This window comes from Aulonocara stuartgranti (assembly GCF_965226115.1).
Source record: "Aulonocara stuartgranti genome assembly, chromosome: 23".
Taxonomy (NCBI): domain Eukaryota; kingdom Metazoa; phylum Chordata; class Actinopteri; order Cichliformes; family Cichlidae; genus Aulonocara; species Aulonocara stuartgranti.
The window spans coordinates 51,588,487-51,599,577 of NC_138958.1; the positions used below are offsets into that span (position 1 = coordinate 51,588,487).

General features: G+C 43.9%; 1 protein-coding gene across 1 annotated transcript in view; it reads left to right on the plus strand.

The window, feature by feature from the left end:
- The window catches only part of LOC309700336 (dystrophin-like), a 208,343-nt gene that overhangs the window by 175,141 nt on the left and 22,111 nt on the right, over positions 1 to 11,091 (plus strand). The window contains 9 exon segments of the mRNA XM_082523857.1: positions 3,477 to 3,538; positions 3,808 to 3,882; positions 7,052 to 7,253; positions 7,352 to 7,437; positions 7,599 to 7,756; positions 8,416 to 8,582; positions 9,767 to 9,878; positions 9,976 to 10,112; positions 10,568 to 10,606. Of these exon segments, the coding sequence (XP_082379983.1) occupies positions 3,477 to 3,538; positions 3,808 to 3,882; positions 7,052 to 7,253; positions 7,352 to 7,437; positions 7,599 to 7,756; positions 8,416 to 8,582; positions 9,767 to 9,878; positions 9,976 to 10,112; positions 10,568 to 10,606 (1,038 nt within the window).

The window sequence follows — 11,091 nt, forward strand, 5'->3', positions numbered from 1 at the left end:
TAATGCAGGATAAAGATTATCAAAGCGCAACAGTCCTCAGTGAGTCTATTGTCTTCCAACTGTAGCCTCAGCTCATCCGTTTTGTTCACAACAAACCTGGCATTTGTGAGGAAAAGGCTAATGACCGGAGTTTTGTGCGGTCTTTTCCTTAGCCTTTCCTACACACTGCAGCTTTGTTTCTGCTCCCTGTCCTGCCGCGAGCACCTCCTAGTGTTCTGAGGCATTGTGAACTATGAACCCAGTGTTCTGGCTGGTATGTTGTAGGAGTGAAGAAATGCCATTGTGAAAGTTTGTTTGCTCTGTGAACCTAATAACAGGTGGTTTTGTCAGATGCACGTGAGGTTTGCTGGACAGACTGTTAATGAAATTCTAGAAAAGCTGTACAGACATTGCACCACATCTCAGATCACGTTGAATGTCGTCCCTCAGATTGTGACAGGAAGATGTGTTGACAGTTTGGCTATAGAAGTCATGCTGTGCAAACCTGTGAGGAAAATGGCAATGATGGCGTGATGCACGCTCTCAGGTACTGCAGGCTTCTCTACTTAAGTCTGCTGTTTGGACTTCAGTAGAAGAATATCATGTCATCAAATAAGACCTCCAACCCTCGATAGCTGTGATTTAGTTACAGGTAGGTTTATGACAGAGATCCCCAAGAACTCACACACGTTCTTGCACTTGTTGCCACATAGTGCTACGTAACCTAGCTGCCTGTCATGTTAGCATGTGAAATATAAATTGTCCCAAGATATTATATCAAATGTTATTTCTTGTGTGACAGCCACAAGTCGCTTATTTGTACATATCGTATTGATTCTGCTAAGAACACGTGGAGCTGAATCACAGTTGGACTTTTAGCTGGTAAATGGATCGGTTCCCAGTCCTGGCCCATCATGATCGGTCTGAAGAGCCCAGATGGTCCAGTCAATAAATTTGTGCAATTTCTCAAAGCAATGGTAAAGTGCAAAAGAAAAGAAATGTATAAATGAAACAAATTAAGTTATATAATAATAGTTTATGCATACAAATACAACATAAATGTACATTTTTCAGTTTATTTGATGAACAATTTTTGTAGTCAATTATTTTACTTAATGAAATCTTTCCCTCCATCGATGTTCTTACCACGTTAATTACACCCTCTGTCTTTCTCGCTGAGTGGTTGGGGCTGCTGTCCCTCCCCCTGCATTTCTCCACAGCTCGCTTAACTGATGACTAGTATCCAGCGACCTGTTACTACTTGTTGCTGGTACTACTGTTGACGGTGCTAACAGCTAACGTCTTAGTTAATTTAACACATATTGGTGGGACAATTTGTAGTTTTCCTCTTCTTGTTCTCGCCTAGTTTTTCAGCTCCTCTGTTTTCTTTCTTTATCAAACAAAACTGTTTTCTACAAGGTGCACAAGTGTGCAAGGACTGTAGGGGGGGTGGTTGGAGGAGCTGGGGATCGACGCTGTCATGAACCGCAGTTCGTGCACACAAGCGGGATCCAAAAACAGACTCAATGCGAGCAAGTACACATTTTATTGTTTTAACAAAAGCTGACCCGGAACAACCAAGGAAGCAAAATGGCAGAACTGAAGGAAACCGGGAAGACAAATTACACAGAGAAGCCGTAATCAGGACCGTGGGAGGCTGCAAGAGAAGGAGGAGAAGATTACTACTGAGCAGGGAGAATGAGGGACGTTACTAAACAGGGCTGTAGCAATTCTTACGATCAGAGCCGGACCGTGGGGCTCGAGATGGGGGAAGCGTGTCCGTGGAAAGCGAATCAGAGGAGGCAGGGACGAGGGCGGATGGTGCACTTAGAGATCCGAGCAGGCAGGAGGACGGGCAGATGGCAGATACAAAACGTAGCAACCTGGGCACACGGAGGCAGAGTTAAAACAGTTCATGTAACACTTAGATATATACAAAGCTTTGCAGGGAGCCTAGTAACCACTGAGGGTGACTAACGGACTGGCGTGGAGCAGCCGTCAGCGCAGGGTTAAATAGTCCTCCTGGCGCCTGGAATGGGATGCAGGCGTGATGGCCCAGCCCGGGGGTGTGGCCACCGGGCATCCCACACACTCCTCAGACACAGAGCCACGGACCATGACAGAGTCAGTGACTGTTTACTGGTTATCGTTAAAAGTATTTAAAACTGAAAGGATCAGTTTAAAAACGGATCACAGTGTCATTAAAAAATGAAAAGTAATGAGTTAAATGAATGTAATCATGAGCATGGATGGAGAGATGGAAGCTTTGTGTTAACTTTGGGATAAGATCACACATTCCTAATATTCCTGCAGAATTTAGCACCATGTAAACTTGCATGAGAAGGACCTGACTTAAGTTTGTCCATTTATGTTCCTGCTCAGCCCAGCTGCTCATTTCTGACCAGGTGTCGTTGGTAGCCTCCATTTCTTTTGTCTTTATCTGAATTTTGTCGGCCCGTTTCTTTGTGTCTGGCGATCACATTGAGCTCTGTGACACTGAAAAGGTTGCATGGCCAGTTTTTCATTTCACCAAGTATGAAAGTTTCAGATAAACGTTGAATTAGTTCATTATTATACCCTTCAGAAGGCAGATACAGTGATGGACATGCAAATCCTTTAGATATCATATTGTTCTTCTTCTACACACCACACATATCACTCATTGTTTTCTGAAGTCACACAAATGTGCGTCAGTCTGTTTATCTTCAGCACACAAACACACACAGAGCAGAGCCTCTTTGAAGTGGCAGTCACGAGGGGCGAATGACACAGCAACCATTTAGCTCGTTCTGGCTGTGTCGTCCTTTCCTGACACAGCGGAGATGAAGATGCTGCGCTTTGTTCTTTTTGAATATTATGATAGCGAGAGGAGTATAAATTCATGTTTTTAATTTTGTTCAAATGAATCCAACTCATTTACTGAGGTTTATTTTTTGTTCCTCTCAAAGGATTTCCCATCTTCTTGCATGTAAATGTACCACTCACAGCACTATTTAACTATATATACACTGCTATATGTCTTTATTACTGGGCTCAGTCAGATTTATTTAGGCTTCGTCATCTGCTTGGTGCACATGAAGAAGCAGAAGATGAGTTTCACCTGGAAAACGTGCTTTGGTTGGGCGACCGTGCAGGCTTAAAAAAGCACACTCCTTACTTTTCCAATGAAAAGGCTTTTACAGTGAAATAAAAACATTATGTGGGACAGTGTTGTCTGTGAACCTGTTCTGTCACAGTGGCTTTGACAACACGACATCAAAACCAAACGAGCGCGATCATCGTTTTTTGTGTTCAAGACTGCGTGTCTCCATACTTGGATTAAAAGAACTTGTGGGTGTAATTGTTACTTACTGAATACTGTATTATGCATAAACCTTGAAATCACTGCTCTTTACATGTAGCCTCTGAATATAGGCTGGTACGTCAGCCTAACCAACACTTCTTTGTGATGGCTGATGTGCATTTCACTCATGTGTTGCCTCTCTGTCCCCTTCTAGCCATCAGACCCAGACAACATGCTGGGACCATCCCAAGATGGCTGAGCTCTACCAGTCTTTGGGTGAGAAACTTCCTGCTTATGGACGTTTTTGCTCTTTTTGACTAAAGTCTTTGAAACAGGTGCCACATGATCCACATACTGGAGAAGATGGAAAAAGATGCTTGGTCATTGGGGGTCGTCTGATTCTCTGTGTTACTGTAGGATTTCTGCCGTACTAAGCACCTTCGAGGTGGCTGTTATAGACATAGAACTGAACTGAAGAAGCACTACTGGCTGAAGTGAAAACACTGATAAAACTAATGCTCTCTTCCTCGTATTCCTTTCTCTAGCCGATCTGAACAATGTTCGGTTCTCAGCCTACCGCACAGCCATGAAGCTCAGACGCTTGCAGAAGGCTCTCTGCTGTAAGTACACTTTCTGTCTGTACACTTCTCCTGCATCTGTGTCACACAGGGACTTTGCCTCTGGGTTTAAGTCCTTTCCTCCCAACACAAGTGTGTCTGTTGTTGTGTTGATACCCTCCCACACCTCCTTCTCTTTCTGCTCTCTCTGAATTTTGTCTTGACCTTCTCTGCACTATTACTCTTTTACTCTCTGACTCGGCCTGTGTGTCCATGTGAGTGTTTATTCTACAGAATGCAGGCTGTTTGTAATTTAAGTGTATCAGAATCAGAATACTTTATTAATCCCTCAGGGAATTATGTGGGTTACAGTTGCTCCAGTGCAGTAACAGACTAGACTATCTGTTACAGATTTACAAATTTAATAAATAGCACGATATATACAAATCGCTCAATAATAAACATCAAGGATTAACAGAGGTGATTATAAATATCAAGAATATTGACAGCAACATGACTGAGTAGAAAAGAGAGAGTGCAAGAGGGTGTAGCTATTGCAGTGTTCACAGTGTGTTAGGTGGAGCAGTTGTACAGGGAGCCACAGGCAGGAATGACTTCCTGTGTCAGTCAGTGGTGCATCATGGGTAGTCTCAGTCTCTCACTGAACGAGCTCCTGTGGCTAGCCAGCACGTCATGGAGTGGGTGGGAGGTGTTACCCAACGTTGTCTTTATCTTGGACAACATCCGCCTCTCCAACACCACCTTGAGGGAGTCCAGCTCCATCCCCACAACATTACCGGCCTTGCAGATCAGTTTATTTAGTCTGTTGGCATCTGTAACCCTCAACCTGCTGTCCCAGCATGCAACAGCATAGAGGATCGCACTGGCCACAACAGACTCATAGAAAATCCTCAGCATTGTCCGACAGATGTTGAAGGGCCTCAGTCGCCTCAGAAAAAAGAGACACCCCTGGCTCCTCCTGTAAAGTGCTGTGGTGTTTTTAGCCCAGTCCAGTTTATCGTCCAAGTGTACTCCAAGGTATTTACAGTCCTCCACAATGTCCACATCCACCCCCTGGATTGATACAGCTGAATTAGTGTAGCTGGTATTGTTGTCACCTCTGGCAAGGCGAGATACATTCACCGAACTTTAGAGCCTAAGCACAGTTGTACATTTCACGAGTATTCATGTCAATAAATATTGATGGGATGCTAGCTTAAAAAAACAGATTGCATGTTTGTGACAGTGAGCTGACCCACAGCGCGTAATCATGTGTCAACACCATGTGCTAACAGAGCATGGCGACAGCTACAGAAGATTGGAGCCATTTCTGGCTATAGTTGCAAATTGCAGTCAAGTGAACTAACATGACTGAAGCAGTCCAGTGACCACAATGATACAATGAATGGTTTCCTTTCTCACTCGCATTCTCATGGTCAGTGTGACACATGTTTTTAAAGCTTTTACTATGTTTATAATAGCATAATGCTGGGGTCGCAACCCCGGGCACTCGTGCCGCAGCATGCGAAGGGTTAACTGATGTCACGACACGCAGAAAGTGGATTTTTTTTTAAAAATGGCCGGGCCACCACTGGTGCACATCGCAAATTAGCTCGCGTAGACACATTAGTTGTGCCGCTTCTTAATGACGGTCTCTTAGCCAACAACCCCAACTGCCACATTCAACTTGTAACTGGCTAAAACTTCGCCTACCGGTGAGAGCGACGTTGCTAGCTCACAGTTTTTTCAAGCGATGTTGAAATTTCCACATCCCGACTCTTCAAAAGCTTCAGCAGCTGTCCGCTCAGCGCAGCATCAGCACCACGGAGATACACAGATACATCCGTAGACTCGAGACAGATCAAACCAGAAGCTTTAATGAGCAGCTGGATTTGTCTCTCTTTAACCTGCTGGACACAGAGGACATCGAAATGCAGCTGATTGAACTGAAAAGCTCGACTCTGTCAAAGTTTGCAGAACTACGAAGCAGCTGGAATCCACAGCTGTGCGTGTTCATGGAGCTGCACCTGCTGGACGTCACTACCTGACAGGTTTAACTGTCTTCAGAACATTCAGAGGCCTTATTGACAGTGTTTGGCTCTACATGTCTGTGTGAGCAGGTTTTCTCTCACATGAGTCCTCAGGCAGCCTCTGAATGCTGGACACTGGAAGACCTGTGTCTCTGAGTGGGAGCCCAGGATCACATTAACATGTGTGTCTCTGTATTAACAAACATGTCATATTGGCTCAGTTTATTTTTCTTCACATTGTTGTGAACATTGTTGTGATAAACAGCGTGACTCACTGTGAACTCTTATTAAACAGTAAACAGATACATAGCTCGTGCCTTCCTGCTAGCTGTTTTGTATGCATTCCACACCAAGTGCAGCGCTGTGTAGCAGGTTTGAGCCACTGCTCATTTCTTTCTTCTTTCCTCATTTCTTTATCTTTTGCTTCCAAGGAGCCAAACCTTCTTGTATTTTTTTAAAGTGGGTTTGAGATGTAATTTTTCAGGCTTTCTGGGATCTTGCAAAGTTTTCTTTCTAAATTGGCATGTGTATCTTCTCCCCCTTTTTAGTCCATCTGCACTTTTCACCTGTATTTGCTTTGGTGTTGTTTGCTGAGCCAGGTTGAAGACACACAGATTAATTTTTCAAACCTAACCCAAGGGTCAACGAAGATTGTTCACACATAACAGACTTGTTGAGACAAATAACAGTGATCTATCTTTACTATTTTTAGGTACTTTCTTACTAGCATCAGCAGCAACTGGTTAATTCTGTCAAACATGCCAAAGTTAACAGTTTGACTGGTATAATCACCAACAGGGTGATTCCCACAGAGCTGTTGGCTTAAAATGTCAGTTGCTCAAAAACACAATTTGTTTCAATTCTTTAGTTGAAGTGACAAAATGTACCAACGATAACAATGTTAGAAATACACAAAATAGTGTTTTTGCACCAACAAGGTGATTTGAAAGCAACAACTGGCCTAAATTCTGACATATCTCAGCATGATCAGCATCATCCCAAAAACACTGCTAATGCAGTAAAACCATAGATAGAAAAACACTCGATAAAGATGCTAATGGGACACCTTACCGTTGCTCGAGACAGGCAGCAGTCTCCAGGAAACGTTGGACATGGAGGTCTGAGCTGACTCAGGCTGGAAGACGCCCATAGATGTGTGTGTACTGACTAACCGTGCCCCTGCCTGTGTGTCTTGTGTTTAGTGGACCTGTTGAGCATGCCGGCAGCTTGTGAGATATTTGACCAGCACGGTTTGAAGCAGAACGAGCAGCTGCTGGACATCTCTCAGCTGGTCGCCTGTCTCACGAGCCTCTACCAGCGACTTGAGCAGAACCACTCCCACTTGGTCAGTGTCCCGCTCTGCGTTGACATGTGCCTCAACTGGCTGCTTAACGTCTACGACACGTACGTGCAGCACCCTGAGCGAGCGCTTAAACACGTAGTGTTTCTCGGATGATTCAGATCCAGCGTGCTCTAAACCGTCTCTTTTTGTTGGTTGGCAGCGGTCGCACCGGAAAGATCAGATCTCTGTCATTCAAAACTGGCATCATCTCACTCTGCAAGGCTCATTTGGAGGATAAATACAGATGTAAGTCAATGTGCAATGTTTTTCTGCCATTGTTGTGTCCTAATAATAAGTACTTGCTTATATTTCATCTCACAAATAAAATCATAAAAAAGGAAAATCCTTGTGTGGACTTTCTCTCCTTTTTCCGACCTCTCGTATTTTCTCTGCCTCGTCCTCTCTAGTCCTGTTCCGGCAGGTTGCCAGTGCGACGGGATTCTGTGACCAGCGTCGACTGGGGCTCCTTCTGCACGACTCCATTCAGATCCCCCGACAACTTGGCGAGGTCGCCTCCTTCGGCGGCTCCAACATTGAGCCCTCCGTCCGCAGCTGCTTTCAGTTTGTACGTTTCGTGAGGCTTGCCTCATTCACACATTCACACAGCGCTTTTTACTATGCTTTAAGTGCTCAATACCACTTAATACCACAGTAACATTCACACACATTCACACTACAATGGATGCATGGGAGAGCAACTTGGGGTAGTATCTTGTCCAGGGATATTTGGCATTCAGACTGGTGAAGCCAGGGATCGAATCACCAACCTGATTAGCAGATGGCTGCTCGTCCTGCTCTACAGCCATCGCAAATGTGTGGGTGTAGCTCAGGATTACAACCCATTCCAAGCTCTCTATGTACTGTTATGAGCTAATCTGAAGGTCACATGTAATTTTGAGGTTTTTAGCTGTTGACTGCAGAAAGTTGGCGACCTCTGCACACTAACGCGCCTCAACGTCAGCTGACCCTCCTCGACCATATCATGGCTGAGTTGCTGTCGTTTCCAATTTTCTTTTCTTCCTTTACATTTGTTGTGACCTTGCCTTTGACGTTGGATAAAAATGTAATCAGCTCGAGCTGTTATGGGATCACACAAAATTTGAAAATGAAATCTTGAAACTTGTGGACGCTTACGGAAGAGGATTAGGGCCACTTTTCTTTTCTTCTTTTCCAGATTTCTGAGAAAAAACTGTAACACCGTAACCTGTCATGTTGTTATTTCAGGCCAACAACAAGCCTGAGCTTGAGGCCACCATGTTCCTGGACTGGATGCGCCTGGAGCCTCAGTCCATGGTGTGGCTACCTGTCCTTCATCGTGTCGCTGCTGCAGAGACCGCCAAACACCAGGCCAAGTGCAACATCTGCAAGGAATGTCCAATCATCGGCTTCAGGTCGGTGCATTTTAACAGTTGCTGCAGTATTGCAATCTGTTTTACAATGCAAAGAATTCTCATAGTATTAAAGACTCATGTGTGTATATAGACTAAGAATGCCATGACTGTGAGTCTTGGCATTCTTAGTCTCAGGTCCAGAACCTGCTCACATCAGCAAATCTGAAATACTAAAAATATTCAAATGGTTTCATTTAAGACCCAAAACCTTACAAGTTGCATTCATCCAAACACAATTCTATAAATCTTGGGCTGCCCTGTACAAAGTAAATGTAAATAGAATAAAATTAGTTTCAGATCAAAACCGTAAATAGAAAACATATAAAATGTCCAAACTGAGAAATGTTTAAGAAAAATCTGAGTTCATTTTGGATCTGATGGCAGCTCCGTGTCTCCGAGTTGGGACAGCATCATCCGCTCCTAAATGTCTGGAAGCTAAAGAGACCAGTTTGAAGAAGTACTTATTTGAGAAAATAACTATGGAGTATAGATTACAATCAAGTGCAGAAAGTTACACTTGATAAGATTTCTTGAAATAAAAAATAATATCTAGACTTTACATAAGTGACAAATATCTTAAAACAAGCGTTGAAGTGCTCAGTTTGAGACGGATAAACCTGAAACTAGTCTGTCAGTGCTTCTTCTTTCTTGCTTTGAGAGGAAATATCTCAAGGAGAAAATATCCCCCCCCCACTATACTGCCCACGTGTTACTTTTCATTCGACAAAAGTCCAAGTGGGAGGTCTGGGAACAAGGTTTCACAGCTAAAAATGGCTGTAAGATCCAATGTCATCTCAAATAGTGTCCCTACAGGTTTTATTTAACCTTGTGTGCATGTGAAGTAACTAATTTTGGGATATAGAAAGTAAGTAAGAAATAAGAGACATATTCTACATAGCAAAGGTTTAGACCTATAAGCACGGTGCTGATGCTGTTGGAGGCTAACCCTGACTTTTGTCAGGAGCGGTGATCAATTTAAACAGACTTCCAAAGGCAGAGAATAAATGTGTCACTGGGGCCATGGGCTGAAAGAATTTGAACTTCTCTCACCTCGGAGAGAGCAGAGCTATAAATTACCTCCTTGTATTGATCCCCTTGCCTTCTCTTTTTTTCCCACTGGCTTCTTCATCTCCTCTGCTCTCTTTCATTTACACTTGTTTTTCTCTCCTGTTCTTTCCCCCCAGATATCGGAGCCTAAAACATTTCAACTATGACATCTGTCAAAGCTGCTTTTTCTCTGGCCGTGTTGCAAAGGGGCACAAGATGCAGTACCCCATGGTCGAGTACTGCACCCCGGTATGTGAAGAAGTAATCTGTTCTGATACGGCATGTGTGTGTCTGCTTCTTCCTACGGAGGTAACGATGTCATCTTTGTGTCCTACCTCTCTCTCAGACGACATCAGGAGAGGACGTCCGGGACTTTGCCAAGGTGCTGAAGAACAAATTCAGGACCAAGCGCTACTTCGCCAAACACCCACGGATGGGCTACCTGCCCGTCCAGACCATCCTGGAAGGAGACAACATGGAAACGTGAGGCTTTCAAACACACACAGAGACACACTTTTAATATCTTAGTGAGGACATCTCATTGGCATTATGCTTTCCCTAGCTGCTTATGCCTAAGCCTGAGCCTAAGCCTAACCATGACCTAATTGAGCCTCAAAAATGCCTTCAAACCCGTGAGGACAAAAGCTAAATGCAGCTGCATGATATTAAGGATTGACCTGTCACATGATAGCGGTGTTTTATTATCCATATTTCTGTTCATTTTCCTGTGGACATTTGTGTTGTTTTATTGAAGGTCAACCAAAATATGTCCGATGTGTTTCTGTGTTTGTTTAGTGTGTGTGAGAGTGCTGTGCGTACACTCACACACTACAGCCTTACACTACCCGCCCGCATCACCTGCTTGATGCTTTCCATATTTCAGCTCCAATCATACCTGTATGTTGTCCATCCACTTCCTGTGTTTTTTTGTCTTGCAGTCCTGTCACACTGATCAACTTCTGGCCTGTAGACCATGCGTGAGTACCTGGCTCGTACACACACGCACACACTATACTTTCTGTCAGCCTCGTGTTTAGTTGCTCTTGTTACACAGACATGTAACCGAACCAGATGTTTTTTTTTCTATGCTTCAAACACACACACACACACACACACACGTTCTCACCTCCAGTCATTTCAGTCGTTGTGTTGTCGTCTTGTTCTCTTGATTTGTTATAAATGAACTCCACGTCAGGCTGGTACCACTATGGAGACAGTGTCCCTGCAGCTGTCAGCATCCCGCTGCTAATCAGCACAGACAGACTCTCATTGATCTGTGTGATCATACTCCAGGGAAAAATATATGCAAGGCTCATCTTGAAGAAAAAATAGCTTTAGTATAACACAAAAATGCTAGTTTAAGTGTATGTGATAAGTCAGTTCAGAAAATGCTGCGACCTCTGTTGCGTTCTTCACAGTGAGAGGCTGTTGGGTTTCAGTTTGCTGGCTCTGTTGGGAGTTT